The sequence below is a fragment of the Etheostoma cragini genome, chromosome 11, assembly GCF_013103735.1.
Source record: "Etheostoma cragini isolate CJK2018 chromosome 11, CSU_Ecrag_1.0, whole genome shotgun sequence".
In the NCBI taxonomy this organism is placed as follows: domain Eukaryota; kingdom Metazoa; phylum Chordata; class Actinopteri; order Perciformes; family Percidae; genus Etheostoma; species Etheostoma cragini.
Window position 1 is genome coordinate 22,720,374 of NC_048417.1, and position 20,746 is coordinate 22,741,119.

Genomic DNA, 20,746 nt, shown 5'->3' on the forward strand with positions numbered 1-20,746 from the left:
CCCCCCCCCCCCCCCCTTTGCATGTACTACCAACACTGAAGCTGCACCTAGCATGATGACAAACTTTCAAAGGACTCGAGTAGAAAAAAACAGCTAAAGATAGATATATAAAATGAACAAAAAACAATAAAAGAGTTCTTAGTTTACTTTTGCACATGGCTGGAATTCTTTCTTATCCCACTGTGTGTGTGTGTGTCTGTCTCTCTGTCTGTTAAATAAAAATAGAGAAAATTCGATTTACACCCTTTTTGGTGTGCACTAAATGAAGAAGACTGAAATGATTTGCATCATCATCCTGACGATTTGTGGCTGCTTTACCACACGTAACCTTAATTTTAAGATAAAGGTTTTTTTTTTTTTTATGAGGGTCACCATGACAGAATGAATGCATCCTCTCCCTTTGGTTTGCCCAAGTAGCCATTGCTGTGATCTGAATGAGGATGTGATGTTAGTAGATGTCCTCAGTGGTGGGAAACCTAGGCTATTTCGAAGTAAAAGTATTAATAAAAACAATGTCAAAGTATCGGAATCAGAATGTAGTGTTAATTACATTCTTAGATTGGTTCAACCCGGTCTCACGGCAGTTCGTGAAATGGTCACGTTATTTTGATCTATTGATTCGTCAACAGGGACACGATTTTCTCGTTTATTTCATGGAGTTCACCACAAAATAAACACGATCCACAGTCTCTGGGGGACGCACGAACGGGAAATGAAACGCCACATGCCGGTAACAACAACGGCACGGACTGCCACACGCCGTACGCGCTACAGCTTTGGTTAGGAGAAGAAGAACGGGGAAAGGAACGCAAGACGAGATCCCCGGTCTCCGGTGGGAAAGCCCTGTGTTGTTTGACCCGTCCACCCCCCCCCGACCAACCTCCTTATGTGGATTTTCAGCTTCTCCATATTACTCACTACCGTAATCGTGCTGTTGTCACAAAAGATGCTTCCCATTGAAATACATTAGTTTAAAATTTGTGCGACCACCACGAAAAAAAACAAGAAAATGGTGTCCCTGGACACGATTCAACAGATAACAACTGCCATGAGACTGGGTTGATTGTCTACACTGAGGCATCAATGCAAAAGCAGCATTCCACGGTTGAGCTGGTTGAGGTTGAACTGTTTAATAGACCGTTAGGTATTTTAAACGGAAAATGCCCATATCTTAAAAGAAAAAAAAATAGTTTTTCCATCCAAGTTACTGAGAAAATAACATGGATGGTTCCAGGAACAGTTATGATCACTACTTATTGAATTTTTAGTTGTTTTCTTCAATTTTATAGCATATGAGTGAAAAAATAAAGCGAAACACTGTTTCTAAACAGTAATCTGACATACACGACTCAAAAATGTATAATTTCAAAATCCAGTCTATTGAATTTTGAAAAATCTGTGTAATACTACTGGTAATACCTTGGTGTCCACGGCTTGTATGCAGTACTGGTGGTAGTGGGAAAATGAAGCTACAGTAAAGTAGAGTAAAGCCACTGGGTAAATCTTTTATTGTATATAGTGGAATTCATTTCCCTCGGAAATGTAGTGAGGTAGAAGTGTAAAATGGCATAACATGGAAAGTACCTTAATATTGTACTTAAGTACACTTGACACTCCACCACTGGATGTCCTTCCTGAATGCACACCCACGGGACAGCGTGGACTTAGAAGAGCGACAGATTGTTGGCGTCTGCATTAATCAACAAGGGGCCAGTGTGGACGACACTACGTAAATGTAAGGACGGTAAAATGGCTTTAATAAAAAAGTTATCGTCAAATCGTACATATCTGAACATCTCAAACACACAGTAGCCTTCAATAGCTTCAGAGATATTCCAATACTGTTTTTTCCTTTCTAAAACCAATTTTGATACCTGAAGTTACCTATTGGCAGGAGTATATATCTTTATGATTATTATGTTTTAACAGCTGTACATTACTATCCCTGTATGGATGTGATATGGTTGCTATCATTGGCCTGTCTTAGGTTTCACACCCCATACAAAGAATGAATGCCATAAAACTTTTTATTGTCAGTCATACGGGGAAAATCCATTAATAAACTACTTTAAAGGCTACATTAAATGCTATTGGTACACAGACTTACGTACTTGCTCATACAGATGCCAGAATTTTAGGCAGCTAGGCATTTCAGATACTGTTGTCGGTACTGTTAGCTCTGCAGGAGTTTTCAACGTGGTCGTAATGCAGCTTGACATGTCACTCTGTTTGACTGAAGATCTCTGTTGGTGCAGGGAAGTCGACACAGAAACAATCTGCATGATTTATTACTTTAAGCAACACTAGAGAACTTCTTGTGACTTAAAATAATGTTTTCAAAATGGTTTCAGTGGTTCATCAACTCGTAACGGTGAACGGCTCTCTACCGGCTAGAACCGCGCTATGTAAGTTTGCCAGATCGGGTAGCGGATCCAACCTGTAGGGGGACGGAAGCAGGAAAAGTTACATAGTGTGATTTAAATGCTCACTGTCATCATCGTTACAATCCCTTCAGGATCTCTGCATCTTTTCAGTGGAACATTTGTTTATTATTAATTGCGCAAGTGATCATCCTGAAATATAAAAGAATACATATGTTATGAATATATTTCTTGCAGTCACATTCATGTTTAGTAGAGAAGCTTGTTGCTGAAAACATGTAAGCAGACACCAAAGAAACTCAAGGTAAGGCTGGATCAGTCAGACAGAAGTGTCTTATCCAAGTCAGGTCATCAAGTTTTCTGTGTGTGTGTGTGTGTGTGTGTGTGTGTGTGTGTGTGTGTGTGTGTGTGTGTGTGTACAGGATTTAGTAAGTAGTAAACAAATTAGATGTGATCACCAACACATTTATAATACTAAAAGATCTTCAATTGTTCATCAATCTGAAAGAAAATAAATACTTTTGAATGTGACTTTGTACTTTAATAATTTTGACTCAGTATGATTTGACATGGCTTGTGATCACTGTTTAACATACTAAACACCGCACATCGAGCAGTCCTCAAAATCCATGAATAAATTAAGATCGGACAGAGGATTCTAATATTTAACAGTAAAAGGAAGAAATCATGGTGGACATGTTGTCCATGGAGAATATCGTGTGCGTGCGTGCGTGTGTGTGCGTGTGTGTGTGTTCCAAACTCCGCCGACATGATGAAAGCTCATGAAAGCGTAGACTCAAACAGTCACAACATAACAGCCTGGACCAAAACATGTTAGACACTCTCCTCTTCAATAACTCAGCACCCATCTGTTCAGTCTTGACAGCGACTTACATAACATTAATCACATCAATCATGAAACATGTTCTATATTTATCACCATGTATTGTTTACAATAGGCAGGAGCCCTTTGTATGCCTTGTGTAAATTATTTGTGTCAGATATTTGATTGGCTTGTAATAGTCTGTAAAATATCAGCTGTGAGGAGTTTAACAGTGACATTTAACATGTGAATACCGTAGGCAAATATCATTTCTACGGTATATTAACAATAATGTGACACACATACCTTATTTGATAAAAAATATTCTGATGATGCACTAAAGCAAGCATAGTAGAAGGTGACATTTCTGATTATTATACACGTGTCTGAAGCGCTTAATGAATGCCGTCGACTGTGCCATTTTGTAGATTATCTATCACAATGTGAACTCTGAAATTTATAAAATTAGTATATTCCTATAAATATTTTATATAATATTAAGTATTCACACATTTTCCCAGAAGCCTCCTCCCGACAACCAAAATTGCCATGCTGGAATTTGACTTTAACTGAAACCCTATACAGCACACACATGGAACTGAATATGTAAATACAAACACATATTACACATACATACCCGGGAGAGAGGATGGGGAGGCTGGCCAGCCCTGTGGTGCAGCGTTAGTGTGACAGCGAGGACAGCAGCTTGTGCCCCTGAAAGAAATGACAAATGATTAGCTCTGGTCCACGGGTAAATGGGAGCCACACTCTTTCAAGGCCCACATTTCCATTTTAATTTTCTGCTCAAAAGAGTTGATGTATGTGGCGAATAACATGGTGAGACCGCTCGCCACCACCACCTCGGCCTGCTCCAGCCTCCTGTTATTCACCGGCTCGACTAGCTCGCTGACCTTGGGTCTCTCATGGTTCCACACGCTGATAGCATCCAGCCCATTGTCTCTGAGTCCAAGGCAAAGAGACAAGTGAAGAAAGTCTCTGGGCAGAAGTGGGTTTATAAACAGGAAACAATATACATGTTCCATGATATAAGCGGACAATGAAGAATCAAGTAGTCTATTAAAGATGAAACTTGCCTAACTAGAAGTAAATATATTTGTATGAAAATGGCAAACACAACACAATGAAATGCTGATCCCAGAGGTGTTGGGTCCTCATGTGAAGGAGGAGGGGCATAGAGGATGCTTGTGTACAGGCTCCAGAATTTTGTGTTACACCCCTGGCTGATATATGGGCTGCCCTGGTAGACCTGCTCACAGAAACGCTGTATGACCACAGTGAACAGCCCAGCCTGGTTTCACCCATGTAGCTTTGCAAGTCTGTTCTTTGATGATGACAAAAAAAATGAAAATGCTTGGAAAATGAATGCCAAATGATGTAGTTTGATAACAGATGGATGCTGACTGGTGTGAAAGGGAGAGAGGCACATGATGAGCTGCAGCAGATTAACAGATCAATTTAAAACAACATTTGTGACTTTAGCTCATGTTCACAAGCAAAAGAAAACGTCTACATGTTAATATAGATAAGAATGTTTGGTTGTGTTTTCTTTGGAAAGAGATGCTCACATACGTAAATGTGGACTAGTTTAAAAGAAAAAGTAAAAAAATAACTAACACGTTCTGTCCGTGCCGGGAGCATCAAATTAAAGTGTGCCACGAAAGGTCTTATAGTTAATTTTCACAGACTTTGTTTGTAGAAGAGCACAGAGGATCCTTCCTTTTATAGCAGAACAATAGAGAGCAGATCCTTAAATTGGAACCGGCTCTGTTCTATATGATCTGAAACGACAATAATGAATCGACTCAGCATCCACAGTCATCTGGTAATTGCTAAAGCATCTCTTCAGCACGGCGTTCACACTGATACTCTGTAATTTACTTTGAGGTGATGCTAAGTGTCGCTGTGTGTGAGAGAGGAGCGTAGGTAGGCTAAGTATAGAGAAGAAAGTGTCAAGAGGAGACGCAGATTCAGCTTATCTGCAAGCTCAGGCCTTCCTTTGTCAGAACAGCTCCTTTCTGATGAAGACTCTTTGAACCTGACAGAATAATTAAAAAAGGAAAAGGAGGAGGGAAAGCTGACATTTGCGTTTTGACCTTTTTGATTTACCTGGCGAAAATTGCTCCCAGTTTCCTCCAGAACACATTATAATATCAATCTGCCCTTGTATGTGTGTGTGAGGAGTGTGTGTTGATGTGTAAAACTATGCATTTGAGTTTGTGTTTGAGAGTGATATGCGTCGCGGGTTCTATACACGTACAGGCAGTGTGTTTTATGTGTGTGGGAAAGAATAAAAGAATAGATTCATGGCATATTACCCAGTCCATCTCTTCATTAAGAAGCTGTTTCCAGTAAGCAGGCTCTATTTGAATAGCTAAATTGCCCAAGCAGTGTGCAAACAAGGACTAATAGCCCTGTGCCTTTGCCACACCGCCAAAGTCAAACTGATGAACCTTGTAACTCAGTGTGTGTATGTATGTGTGTGTGTGTGTGTGTGTGTGTGTGTGTGTGTGTGTTTAACAGCAAGCTCAGTAAAAGGGTTTCTGTAAATTCAAGAGACCCTGCTTTGTTTTTATCATGTCCACTTTGGTGTGACTTCTTTTAGTAAAGTAGTCAACGGACAACTTTTGGAAGTTAGCGCTATCCTCGTTAATCCTGGCCCCATGATGCCTTGCGTGAATCCCTGGGCATCCGCATGAGTTAGGTGTGCTATGCGTCCTTTTTCAAGGCTTTTTGGGAAATCCTAAATGATGTTGTAACCCAACCTGTCACACCTGCAAGCAGATAACATCATACCTCTGCCCTTGTGGCTCACCCTAACCCTAACCCTATCCCTACTACGACCCTATTATCAGCAAGCCCCTGTAAGGTTCACTCTAATCACTGTGCCTCGCAGCTTGGGACCCGTGAGAGTCTGTAGCACCGTAACACTCTGCCTCCTCAGATACAGTCCGTTAAAGAATCAGTTGAAGACCTACTTTTTTAAAGCGCTCCACTCTTTATTTGTATGTACTACCTTGTGACTTTGCCAACATATTGCGTGTCTTATGTAAGCCACATTGCGATTTGTTTTGGGGGGGTAAAACCTAAATAACTTTAATAACAGTTCACTGACTACTCTAAGAAATAGTCTTACACACAACGCCCCGTAAAAATACAATGGGTCATTTTTACACATACCAGTTAGTTGGATTGAACAAAAATTCATAAAACGTGATTATTTTTACCCTTTTTTTGACATGGGGGGGGGGGGGGGCTTGCTGGTTCAAGTCCACATATGGACTAAAGTACGGAGTGTGGACTGGTAGCTGGAGAGATGCCTGGGCACTGCCAGGTACTCTTGAGCAAGGCACTGCACCCCCCAACCGCTGGTCCAGCTGGCAGCCCACTCAATCTGACATCTCTCCATTTGTGCATGAACAGCGTGGGCGTGTGTGTAATTCAGGCCTGTGTGTAGTGATTACAAAAAAAACAGTGTAAATTGTAATTTCCCCCCTGGGGATCAATAAATAGTTTAATGATGAATTATTTTGACTAATAGTTAAGATCAGAGGGCATATGTTGAGTGGATGTGTTTGGTCATGATGCTAATTTGAAACCATTTCAATTTACATCTGCCCCACAAACAAAACTCAATGAAAAGAAATGTATAAAAACTGAATGTATTTTACAGATAGTGTTGCATGGAATCCATTCTTTTTTGAGGTAATTTGGTAATTTGGTTAAATAATTTTTCTGATATAGAAATTTGACCCGAGGACAACAGGAGGGTTAAACAAACAGAAGATGCTGGGCGTATCCTTTCCGGTACCTCATGTGGACTGGTGACAGGGACTGGGTTTAGGACTGACAGGATTGTTCAGCTGTAAAACCTTTGCAGGGCTATTAAAACCCTTAAAACGAGATGAGAGAAACGGTAAGTAAAAGCATCTCACTCAAAAAGAAAGTACTACTAACGGCAATCATTAAGTACATAAAAACTGTGTAAACCAGCTCACACACATCCGTTTATCAATTGAATATTTAATCACTTCAAATCTGCTCCACTGATGTTTTAAACTAAGCTGTACCAAAGCCTACACCAAACGTAAGTAACAATTATTGCAACTTAAACCCTTTTTTTATCTTATGCTCTCTGGTTTCCTTTTAAAGTGCCCATATTCTGCTCATTTTCAGGTTCATAATTGGGTTTTGAGGTTGTACCAGAACAGGTTTACATGGTTACATTTTCAAAAAACACCATATTTTTATTGTACTGCACATTGCTGCAGATCCCGTTTTCACCCTGGGTGTTTAGGTCTCTGTATAGCTCCAGAGTGAGACATCTCACTTGTTTTAACTCCAGAGAGAGAGGTCTCATTTGTTTTAGCTCTAGAGTGAGACATCTCACTTGTTTTAGCTCCAGAGTGAGACATCTCACTTGTTTTAGCTCTAGAGTGAGACATCTCACTTGTTTCACCTACAAAGTGAGACATCTCACTTCTCTACTATCTTTGTTGAGAGTTGCACATGCGCAGTAGCTAGGTAAGATCCCATCAGCTAGATAACTCTTTCTCCAACTTTGGTCATCCAAGTCAGGATTAGCTGGGAGACTTCTTCTAAACGAGGGCTACCTGTGGAATACCTGCAGAACAGGGACAGGAAGTAGTTCTTTTGGAGATTATGGTGAACTAGTTTGTGTTGCAGCAGTTTTTTGCCATTGAGAATGAGCTAGCCTGCTAGCGCTAGCATGTGCTACGGTTAGCCTCCTTGTCTCGGCTAGTGACGTAGAAAGCCGGGCAGATTTTGAACAGCTCTCCTGGAGACTGAAGACAGAGGACATTCAGAAACCTGTATCTCACTCAAAACAGCATGGATAGTTTTTTTTCCGAGGTTGAATGTGTGTGGAAGCACCAGAGACACAAAATAACACCCCAAAATGTTTTCATAATATGGTCACTTTAGCATTTTTTCTCTGTAAGGTTTAGGTGGTTCTATACCAGGCAATGGTAAATTTATACCTAATGGCAACATTAACAAAACTCTCCTGCAAGTGTTGATCTCACTTACCGGTAATTCAAAGAGGATTTACTAACGCTCATCATGTTTTTTTAGGGTTAGTTTGGTGTAGGTGGCTGTGACGATCTACAAGAAGCATCGACACAGAAGACTGAGACTCAACATCCAGGATTTCCATGACGACAGATGTGTTTACTTTGGGCCAGATGAGAAGAAGGGATGACTGCAGGTCCAGAGGGTGTTGGTAAGCTCTATTTCAGACCACTTAGAAAGCAAGCCCCTAACCAAGGCTACAAAAGTAGAAACATTAACATGGAGTGATGATAAGAAAAGCTTTAACTGAAACTTTATTCATGTTTTTGATATTTATTACAGGAACCTTTTTTCAATACGAATCCGTTTCTTTTATATAATCTTCCCATTGTTGAAAGCCCAATTCAACAATATTGCAACAATATAGAGATTGTATTTTGTATATTAGTGTTCAAAATTATGCAATTTTTTTGTTTTTTTGTTCCATAGGGTATTATTCTCTGTGTTTTTGAACAGCCGGGGCAGCTGGGACCCCCAACATGCAGTGTAATTGTTCCCAATTTACAGTGTCCTTTTTTGTACTGATTGTGCACCAGTACAGTGTACGCTACCCATGCATCTACAGTGCATTAGAAGAAAGTTGGGAAATCACGGGGTAACAATGTGGGAACTTCCAGTGGGGACAGTGTATGCAGACCCATTCTGTTATTACATGGTGGAGTAAGACCATCACTGGGCAACAAAGCTGGAGGTGTGAGGTAAGCAATAGATAACAGTTAATTATGAAATAAGCACAGGCAAACCACATCATTTGTAAGTTGAGGTACATTTCTGTTTTTACTCTGGAACAAACAGAGGTCCAGAAAAAAGGTACTGCACACACTGTAGTCCTATAGCCTGTATGTTACTGTGTATGTTGGAAAGTAGGCCTACTTACAGTATGGCATACAACACTGTTCTTACGGGGAGGGGGGTCCCAATTGGCAGATCTTTGCACAGCACGTCAAATTGTACCCCGTCATAACAGGACCGGAACCTGTTAATAATACTTAAAGAAATAAAGTTCCAACATTCTTACTCGCCTTTTCTCTATCTCCATTTTACCTTGGACATACCGGTACGTAGACCTACTGTCCTGGTACAAAATATGACAATGTAAATTTGGAAGAATTACACTGTACATTTTATTAGGACAGTGCACATTGATGAACATTTCTGTAAATGCACCAAAGTTAGACAATTGGCTATTTTTCAACTGTAGTCCTACCTAGCATGCATGTTTTTATGGTGGAAAGAAACCGGAACATCCCCAAGCTAACATGCAATCTCCACGCAGAAAGGCCCGGAACGACCTGGATTCAAACCAAGGACCTTCTTGCTGTGAGGTGGAAGTGCTAGCCACTTAGCCACCGTGCTGCCTTCAATGGGGATATTAACCCCTGTATTGTCTTCCTGTCAACCATGGTCATGGTCATGGTTGTGTTTAGGAGGGAACCTAGAGAAAGTTTAGGCATGGTAAAAAAAAAAAACTTTATTAAATACACAAATGTGGTTCCACACATGCATTGATTGTGTGCTACACTGTAAAAACGTACAGCCTGCCAAACTTTTCTTATTTTAAAATGTCTTGGTAATTAACTCATTAAATACTTTTTTAAATTGTATTTCCACTAACAGACATTGATTTGATTTTTTTTTGTAAAGTAATGTTAGACACACTTAATATTCCCAAAGCAATATGACAATTGTTTGGAGAAGTGTTGGAGAACGATGTTGCATTGAAACAGCATGGGGGATCGTCAGGTCCAGGATAAGTCTGAGTAGAAAACACATCTGTTAGGAACCCAAGAGTACACGCCTATGAACCCTATTTCTAGAGAAAAGTAGTGTGTGGGGGGGAATAGTTGGAAAATCTCTGGAGTTTCTGACGAATCATCTTGGGTCCAACTGTCTAAAAGACGTGAGAGCTGAGCAGGCACACAGGAAAAAAACATGTGAATAATTTAATCCTTCCTCAGTGATCAGTTCCTTCAGTGGATGTTAATGAAAATAATGTCGATGAATGAAACTTGCTGACCTACTTAAAATGTTTCTGTTTTCAGACCAGTATCTTCTGCTGACATGTGTCTGACATTGACTCCTAATCCTACATCCTGGACTACGTCCCTCTGAGGTCTGAGCCCTTTCTCCAGTCTTTGGTTCAAATGGTCTCCTTGTGTAATAATGCTTGTATTACCTCAACTCTGAGATGCAATATCGAGTTATAGACATCCTTTCAATCAGGAGAATCTGGGCTGAGAATCAGGATGTGTATGGTGCAGGGATGACCACATGAATGGATACACTGTTATAAGATTATAAAGACCAAAGGACAGACTAAACGGGAATGAAACATCACAGAAATGTACAAAAGAAAAACGACTGTTCCTTTTGGCTTTTGAAAAACGTTCTTCTAGGTGTTGGCAACCAGGGGTAAAGAAAAAAAAGTCAAAACTAACAAAAATATAAAACTATTTTGTTTTTTCCCCAAAAAAGGCCATACTTTTAGTAAATTTTTTGACTGTGTCTTTTCTGATTCATTTTCTGCCTGGTATACAGTAGGTACTACTACTGTAGTACAATAGGCCAAATCCCACTCAATTCAGTGTCCAGGCCTCAACGAGTCCTCCTGGTCTCTCTGTGACTGTTTCCCCAATACACATGCACTGAATACAAGTCCCTCTTGCTAGGAAACTGCATGTGATTGGTCCACAGACCCGCCAGTCAGCGCCCTTTTGAAAACTCTACGGAGCAACAGAACGATGACTAAATAGAATGCTAAATAGCCGTTCAGATGGATTTATTGCTTTGAAATTACTTAACAGAGTCTCCGAAAAGTCTCAGTAAAATCTTCTCAGTTGGATTGCTACGCTTCTGGAAGGGACGCAAAGACACCAAACACCAGTGTTGGGCAAGATACTTTAACAAAAATAATTAGTTACATTTACTAGTTACTTCTTCCAAAAAGTAAAATTAGTTACTCAGTTACAAATTATAAAAGTAACTGGTTACTTCAGAAAGTAACTGTTGCGTTACTTTCAAGTACATTTTTAAATATTTCAAATTTCAAATGTGACCCCACCTCCACCCCTCTTCAGTGGAACTCAAAATACATTACATGTGCATGTTCAATTATGTATAATAAATCTGAATGTTATAACAAAGTGGACACTTATTAGCATACAATACAATACATTCATACAGCAAAAAATTATATCCACAAATCTAAACTAATTTAATGTGGCTGTGGGACAAAGTGAGACTAGCCTCCAATCAAATGCCATTTATGTAGGTATAATGTTTATTTATCCCATTAAATCAATATTTTATTTCAAATTATTGATTTATTTAGTAAGTATCCATGTAGTAAGAAGGATAATGTATACAACCCCTCTAGGCTGTTTCAAGACCCCTTTGTGGTGACCGACTATGAGTACATTTGATCACCCGCCCAACTCTACCTTTGATTGGCTTACCATGAAATGTTACTCAACCTCAGTCAATCGGCAGCGTTGATGCGCTTGTCTCGTGCGGTGTTTGGTGTTCAGTTCCCCCAACACTTTCCATGCAGAGTGGTAATGATTTGTTTAGGGTTAAGGTTAGGGTTAGCTGCTTGGAAGGTGACGTTGGCGGCAAAAAACATCAGAGAGGGTTCCGCACACTACCCTCTAACCAAGGAAGAACGGTATAAAAAGATGTAGCCTCTCGGCTCAGACATCTAGTTGTCTGAGGAAAAAAAACAGCTTTGATTTCAGTAATGCGCCAAAATGGGAGGACCAATCAACTAGATTACTTGTTACTGCCGTCAGTAACGCTGTTGTTTATAATGCCGTTGTTTATAACACTTTTGTTTATAACGCTTTAGTTTATAATGGCGTTATTCCCATCACTGCCAAACACATTGCTGGAAAGCTGGAGCTAACCGCTTCATGCTTAAAACAAGCTGTGACGATTGGTTGAAAGGTTACGGAGAAGAGAAAACTGAAATTTGTAAGTAGATTTTTTTGATTCATTATTATGTATTTATGTTACAAAGACCATACATACAAAACAAAAAAGATACTGTAATTCCACGATCACGTAGTTATAGTTTATCGTATCCGACATGGCCGACTTCAGAGTGACTTCAGAGTCCTACACACTCTATATTTATCCTCATCTTTTACACATCCCTCAAGAGTTTTCCTGCACTTAGAGCCGTACAACCTCTTTTTTCTTGGTCACACAGTTATATGTACATATTTGTTTATGTATTTATTGTTTGTTCATTTCATATGGATGTTTAATATATTTTATATACTGTACTTTAACTTTACTTTAATGCAGCCTTTAAAACCAAGAAAATACACCACTTATGCCATATTTTGGTATTACAATATCCAAAATCTGAGACGATATTTAGTCTCATATCAGGATAATGATGTAATTTTGATATATTGCAATAAATCCCTTTCTAAATCTAATTCTGATACCCATCATCTTACTTCAGTGCAGCTATTACAATTAACAGCTCATGAATCCACAATGACAAGCATCTGGGCTATTTCTGGTATTGCAGCACAGACGGTCTAACTCTGCCGAGGCCTGGGTTGTTCAGAAATGTTACGTTTGCAGTTGTCAGGGAAGACCATTCAACAAGAGAAACAGAGATGCAGCCCACACAATGTCGGCTACGTCTTTGAAGAATTATCTAAAGCTCCAGATAGAGACACTCATCTTGTAACAGATGTCTGACTTGACACAGTAGAAAACACTTAACATACATACATAAACGGTAAGAATGCAAGATTACAGAGTGGATTGTATGTGTGATGTTAAATGCAGTTATGTGCTTATGCTCTAAATATACATGTTATATATTTATATAATAAACCTAAACCTAAAGCATTTACAACAATTAGCGCAAATGTGAATTCAGTAGAAAAAAGTCACACGACCTTGGAGTTCTGTATTATACTGCCACCTAGTGGTTAAAACATGCCACTATCTCTCAAAAGTAAAGTCCATAGAGTTCCTCTGAAAACCTACACACAAATGATCTAAAGTAACATTGACTTATACTACATATATTTAAAGTGTATCATGTTCTATACAGGTTCTTGTGTTCTTAAGTTTAATAGATGTAATTAAAAAAGAAAGAAAACAAAAGATCAACTGAGACTAGAGAGAAGAGAAACAGGGAATGGGGGATTTTTAATTTTGCTAAATTCTATAATTAAAAAAAACATATTTTAACATATTTGTACATGGACCCTCTTTATTTAATCCTGGGTTACCCCAGTCAAGATGCTATTGCTCTACCAGACTGTATAATATCCTGACAAACGCAGCAAGGAAGAACATCGTTCTGTCTTGAATAAGTGACAAAGCCCCTACTAAACCAAACTGGCACAAGACAACTATGGAAGGTTTTCCTCTTGAGGACCTGACCTGTCTGCTTCACTCTTCAGAGGGACAGTTAAGGAACATTTGGACTCCATATCTTCACTTTTCCAACACCACAGTGGCTTCAGTGCTTTGAAGGGTTGTCCTTGTCTAGCCTCTGTCTCTTTCCCTACGCCCTGCTCACAATACTGTACCTGCAACCTCGTCATTGGGGTAACATTTTTAATGTCTTATTCTTTTATTTCTTTCCTATTCATTATACTGGTTGGGTGCATGTGAGATGTAAATGTGTATAGACCGTCTAAACCAATGTTGCACTCCTGGGCGCCTCCCTAGGGAGGTGTTCCAGGCACGTCCAGCTGGGAGGAGGCCTCGGGGAAGACCCAGGGCTAGGTGGAGAGATTATATCTCTAACCTGGCCTGGGAACGCCTCAGGATCCCCCAGTCGGAGCTGGTTGTTGTGGTTTAGGAAAGGGAAGTTTGGGGTCCACTGCTGGAGCTGATTCCCCTGCGACCCAACACCGGATAAGTGGATGAAGATGGATGGATGGATAATTAAAATAAAAGTTAAACTTACAACTATAACAGGCTTCAAAACCCTCAGGTTTCTATTAGCGCAATTAATTTAGTGTAAAGAACGTCAGACACTTTTTATTCCTTTCTTTTGGTTTTATTGAGCTCTGGTGAGCATATTAACATGTCAGTGCTGACCGCTGACCACCCAGCATGACTGGAGGTTGGATAGATGTCAGATTGAGCCCTGTTAGAGTTCACTGTGCATCAGGGTTTTGACTTTCTCCATGTTCTTGGCCACTGTTGAAAAAGAGACAACACATTAGAATAAAAGACCCTACACATGTTTTCCTTGCTGACAAAAAAGAAAACGGTTGAGTGGTTTGCCATGTAATTTGGTCATTGGTAATTAATGATTGTCATTAAAGCACCCGGCCTTCTGTTTCTAAAACAAAAACGTCTGCAAATTGCACACAAAGATGACATGACAATTACACAATTTTTTCGAAAAGCAGTAAGAGCATTGCATCGCCAATCTCCCACTTCCTCAACTGCCCACCTGCTGAAACCTGAAACCTGCAAGAGTCCCTGTCAGAAAGGTGTCTCATCATCTCTGTCAAAATATTTGAGCGAGGAAGACAAGACTTATACACCATTAGGGGCTCAGTCTGTCTTCATGCTGCTGACAGGTGAGTTGCCTCCAACCCCCCACCCCCACCTGCCCATTAGAGAGAGTAGACGGGTACTCACAGTGTGCCATGTCGCCAGGCTCGTAGCTGTATTTGCGGTTGCTGTACTTTCCTACAATGTCTGTGCGCGCGGTCCTAGATGGATCTGCAGAAAGACACGTTGCACACACACAGAGAGCTAAGGATCAACATTATCTGATCGTAATGACTGTTTGGCTGATGTTACTACAAATGCTTGTGTTTCTCCAATAGTCATGAAGAGCAACTAGCAGTGGACATATTAAAATGACAAAGGGGGAGAGCAAGCAGTGAAGGTAAAAGGAAGTTGTGACATGTGAAAGAAAGAAAGAGAAACAAACCAATGGCAGGTGTCAGTTTCAGTTTCAGTGAGCAACCATGTGGTGACATTTCAGCCAAATGAGCTGTTATTTGGGACTGAGTGGGAAAAACAGTATCTCTGGTGCAAGTTTTCCCAACACTTTCCACACTGTTAATAATAATACATTACCACTGAGTCCGTTAGTCTGTATTCATTTCTGTATCCTAAGTGTCATGCAATCTGTTCTGCTTAAGTCATTATTCCGCTAAAAATACATAAAAACTGCCGTAAGATTTTGAGTGTGTTAAAATGATGCAAAAATCAGTGTTTCAGTGTGTTTCAAGTGTCAAATGCACTCTTGGTTTGAGTTGTGTTGAGCTCCTAAGCAGGGGCGTCGGACTGGGGCCCTCATGTACCCAGGGCCCTTGTGTGAGAAGGGCCCAAAAAGATGCTAGAATGTCTAGCTGTGGATGGGAGGGGCCCATAGAAAATGCCTTTCTACGAAGACCTGAATGTGTGTTACGCCCCTGCTCATAAGATGGAAGAATGATACCAGAGAGGTAAGAAAGAGAGATGATTGTAGACGTAAGTTTTGAACAAGCCTTTAACCAATCTCAAAGCACCATAGGGGAAATTTATGTTTTCAATTGACTGTCCTATTTGTATTTACCAACAAAGAGGATTCTGGGATAATAGAAGCCATCAGGGGCCATATTCTTGTCTGTAGTCTCTTCCTGTAAAAACAATATAACATAAACAGCAAGGGAGTCATCGACTAGTAAAGACATGTGTTTTGCAGGTGGTTACTTCTAGATGCTATTCCTCTCTGCATGTCATTATAAACCTTTAATTGCCTACTATTATTACAGTGTTAATGAATCCCCCTAACATATTTGACTCATTTTATTGCAAATCAATTGATGTCGTACTAAAAAAGTGTGCACACAGATCCCAGACTGTATATTAATGGACAGAGCATGTGTGACGTCACCCATTGGTTTTTGGAGATCTGCTGTGAGTCGTTGAGTTTGCCGCTATGGGTGCAGCCATCCTTGTTGTGGATGTGACAATTTTAGAGGAGAGGGAGGAGTGAGGGAGGAGCGGCTAATACTCTATGTTACGTTACACACTTTTACTGTCAATCACATCACAGCCAAAACACCAACTGCTTTATTGTTGATTTTAAAATCCATGAGACTATAAATCAAAAAATGAAAGGCATTCTGTATTGCAGAAGCAACTGAGACCATGATCTCATTCTGAAAATGTTTACTGAGGTAAGAAATCAAGTGAGAAGTGGGTCACTTTCTCATAGACTTCTACAGAAACTGCCCTCTTTTATCTGTTGCCCCCTGATTAAAGGAAAAAAATTCTATACGTAGCTCTGTTGTTTGTACATTTGTAGTGCTGTCAGTAGCGAGACAAATGAAACCAATCGGTGCTGTCTACACCATGTTATCCTCCTACTAGATTCTGCCCCCAACAGGCTTAAACAGGGCAAGTTTTAAACTTGTTTTTAGCCTCTAAACATGCTCCAAATGTCATTACAAGTGCCTACCCATGTGCAATTATTCGTTTTAAGTGAACACAGCAAATGTTATTGCAGTAGATACGACAGAAAGGAAGAAACGTTGTGTTCATTTAGCCAGTGCACATACTCCTAGTTATTTCCTGTTTTCCGGTGAAGTCTACACTAGTTGAAACACGCCTTTCTGTCAAATCTACAGCAGTCATATTTGCTGTGTTCACCTAGAAGGAATAACTGCACACGGCTAGGAACTGGTATTGACATTTTTAACATGTTAAGAGGCTAGAAACACATTAAAACTTGCCCTGTTCAAGCCTGTTAAGTGCAAAATCTAGCAGGAGGATAACTCAGTGTAGGCAGCACTGATGGTTTACATTTTTCTTGCAGCTGACAGCACTACATATTTCCAAACAACAGAGCTACGTCTTAAAATTGACTGGAATTCTCCTTTAAAAATTCAGATAGAATGCAGGTTTAAGGCACTTCCTCATTTACAATACTTTGCTGAACCAGATGCTTTGTCCATTTCTTTACAGTCTGTCATACATACTGATAAAATGAGAACATATAACCCTTATATCAGTTACAGCACTTACCAGCAGGTTGAGCATGATGAAATCCTCTTTGGCCATTTTCTGGATGGACTTTGCAGCAACAAATGCCTTCTTCAGGGCTGTCAAACATAATTCAGTTTATCTTAAAGTATCATCAAGTTTGTTGTACTCCCAAGACATTAACCATTGAAATGCAACCCACCTTCAGGATGAAGAATCAAAAAGGAACACATGTGCGTGCAGGATTTGTAAATGTGATCCATCATTTTCAGTTGTCACAGATCATGTTCCCTTAAAAGTGATAGTTGCACAGTGGGGCTCGAAAGTTTGGGCAACCCCAGGTAAAAAGTTGTATAACTGTGCACAAAGAAACCAAAAAAAGATGGAACAATCTCCAAAAGGCATCAAATGATAGATTAAGCTTTTGTACAATATATCACAAAAAGTTATATTTCATTTCCATCATTTACACTTTCAAAACAACAGAAAACCAAAAAATGGCGTCTGCAAAAGTTTGAACACCCTGCAGAGTTTCTAGCATGCACTGCCCCCTTTGGAAAGCTGAGACCTGACAGCGTCATGGATTGTTCTCAATCATCGTCTGGAAAGACCAGGTAATTGTCATTCTTAAAGTTTTAAAGGCCCGGACTCATCTGACCTCGCCCCACCAATAGGCACCATGGCTTCTTCTAAGCAGTTGTCTAGAAAACTGAAACTGAAAATAGTTGACTCTCACAAAGCAGGAGAAGGCTATAACAAGATTATCAGATGCCAATGTCAATCATGCTTTGGTATTGTATTGCAGCCAGTGGCAAAGGGAACATTTCACAAGTAGAAGAAAAAATTGATTAATTAAATTTCAGGAAATTTTGGACGCTAACTTGATGTCCTGACCTCAACGTAATTGAAACTCTATGGATAAACCTTAAAAGCGCAGTCTGTGACAGACAGCCCAGAAAGAACTGAAAGACTTTTTTAAGGAAGAATGGGCGTAGATACCTCAAACAAGAATTGAAAGACTCTTGGCTGGCTACAAGAAGCGTTTCCATAAAACCTAAGTTTTTTGACATATTATACGAATGTCTAATCTGTCATATGATGCCTTTTGGAGATTTCTCCATCTTTTCTTTGCTTCTTTATGCAGATTAATACACATTTTTACCTGGGGTGCCCAAAACTTTCGAGCCCCACTGTATGAGGTGCTTCTCCATAGTCAGTGTACTAGTAATGTATTAGTAAGCCGCAGAAAAAATATCTCCTGGCTGCTCTCCAAACTGGGGGTGTGCCGATCTATGTATGTAGGTATTACACTGAACAAGTTTTGCAGGTGGGACCTGCAGAGTAACCTTTTAATCCAGTTTAACGAACATGATTCTAGTCTATTTTCCCTCCCTGCTTAGCATGAACGCAAGCCTTGTTTCCCCATGAAACCAGAAGAACAGCGCAGGATGTGTCAGCCATTTTCAATCAATATTTTGTATTTGTAATAACCCAGAGTGACTGCAGTACCTTCACTGTGCGGGCAGTCAACTCGATGATGGATGACCATCAGTGGCTTCTGACTGTGAGAGCAAAATAAGAGAGAAACAACAACACATTCCTTAACACAATAAGCACAATGATGGGTGGGACTGCAATATTACACAACATAATCCCTGTGAAATCACAGCCCCAATGCCAGATTTTAAAAGAATAGTAATGACAAATAAAATGGAAATTATCTTCATCATTTCTTTAATGTTTCTCATACTGCACTGTAACTTTTGTCATGGTGTTTCATCGTTTTTTTTATTGTTTTTTATTGTTTTTATGTAAAGCACTTTGAATTGCCCTGTTGCTGAAATGTGCCAAACAAATAAAGCTTCCTTGCCTTGCTGCTATATTCCACTAGCAATAGATCAAATGTAATTCCAAACCTCAAGACTCCTCCCATTTTGCGCTTTTCTTTTCAAACTGTTATTGAACAATATCAAAGACTCTTCAAAGGTATAAATCCATATTTTCGGAGCTGTGTACGGCCTATGCCTTTATGATGCAGATCAAGGAAACAAAGCATACCCATTGCCATTTTGCATTTACATTCTGTTCTCACCACTAAAACCCATATCCAAACAGATTCAACAAATATTCAAGGCTGTTATCAAGGTATAGATTCTTACCTTTTCACCATCTGTGACAGGCCCTCTTCATAACTTTGGACCCAATTAATACCATTCCCCCATCCTGCAGGACAAAACGCTTTGAAGTCAATGTGTGCACACTGCTTTATGGTTCCATTATATTAACTGAATCACTTCAATGACAAGCACAATTCAAGTTCAAGACTTTATTTGTGTGTATCAAAGCTATACATTCAGTGAGTCAATGATTCCTAAGATGGAAACTACAGATGTGCAGGCTTAAGAAAAGGATGATCACTTACCTCTTGATAAGGACTTAGGCTGTGCTTTTCTTTTTTTCTGTTCTCCGGCACTGGCACAGATACCAAGGAACAAAGCTAACAAGACCCAGCGAAGCATGACTTCCTACCCTTTGAGAGAACTGAAACAACAGATTTAAAGTCAGATATGTTCATTTGAAAGGCAAATTTTGACCCACTGCAATCACAGTGTTTTCTAAATACACACTTTATAGATGTACTACACTTCATGTTTTTCTTCAATGTTTGCCATCTCACTAAACAAGCTAAGCTGCTATTCAAATGACTGTATGTGCAGCAGCACCAAAGAATTCCCCAACGTTGTCTTTGTATCCACCTTATTCCTAGCTCCAGCTGCTACCATGTTGTAACTCTATACATGATAAAAGCTTACTTTATCTTGCACTGTTGACTTACTGACTGACCAACTGATTATTGTTGTGATTTGAACAAAACTAATACAATAAGCTACATCACTCTGCCATTGTTACAACTTAAAAAAAATCTGTATCAAAAAGTAGGATTGAAACAAAACAAATTTTTCGCAACATTTTCAGTAACACCCTTATTTACATATTTTGAAAACACTGTAGCCATTTTTTATAGAAAAGGACATTCCTTATTAAAGTGTTGCTGTCCTCTGAAGTCGCATAGAGTAGGCTAGTTGTCTTACCTTGACAGCATGAAGAAAAAAGCATGTGTTGCCCTACCCTTCCTTTCAGCTGCCTTTTATACCTTTATTTGTCAGCTGTTTTCTTTTAACTGAACTCACCAAACAGGTTTATCATAACTGTGCTATAAAAACAGAAGACAAATCACTCACTGAATCACTGAATTGCTAGAACTGAGAGATAGAGAGATGAACAGACTGATTATAAACCAAGATGTAACACAATAACGTTAACATCATGGGAATGGATAAGTTTTGTGGCATTTGTTTTATTCAGGGGTCAGTTCACAAACAGCTCAAGGTTTCTGTCTGTCTGTCTGTCTGTCTGACTTTATGTCTGTATGCCTGTCTAGCTAACTACTGCCACAGATGTTTAA

General features: G+C 39.6%; 1 protein-coding gene across 1 annotated transcript; it reads right to left on the reverse strand.

Annotated features, from left to right (window-relative positions):
* Positions 1-14,323: 14,323 nt before the first annotated feature.
* On the reverse strand, positions 14,324-20,586 carry agr1 (anterior gradient 1). Its single transcript, XM_034884835.1, has 8 exons — positions 20,373-20,586; positions 19,703-19,821; positions 19,440-19,503; positions 18,790-18,842; positions 17,323-17,399; positions 15,869-15,932; positions 14,941-15,024; positions 14,324-14,490 (listed from the first exon to the last, which is right to left on the reverse strand). Exons 2-8 carry the CDS (start codon positions 19,797-19,799, stop codon positions 14,441-14,443), a joined length of 489 nt encoding a protein of 162 aa, XP_034740726.1. The 5' UTR covers positions 19,800-19,821; positions 20,373-20,586; the 3' UTR covers positions 14,324-14,440.
* Positions 20,587-20,746: the final 160 nt, after the last annotated feature.

Bases quoted from the DNA above. Each gene is read 5' to 3' on its own strand.
- agr1 (XM_034884835.1), bottom strand. From the start codon at position 19,799: ATGCTTCGCTGGGTCTTGTTAGCTTTGTTCCTTGGTATCTGTGCCAGT. The intron at 15,933-17,322 runs GTAAGTGCTGTA...TTGTTTTTACAG, and splicing joins TCATCATGCTCAACCTGCTG to GAAGAGACTACAGACAAGAA. The intron at 15,025-15,868 runs GTAAATACAAAT...GTCTTTCTGCAG, and splicing joins TCCCAGAATCCTCTTTGTTG to ATCCATCTAGGACCGCGCGC.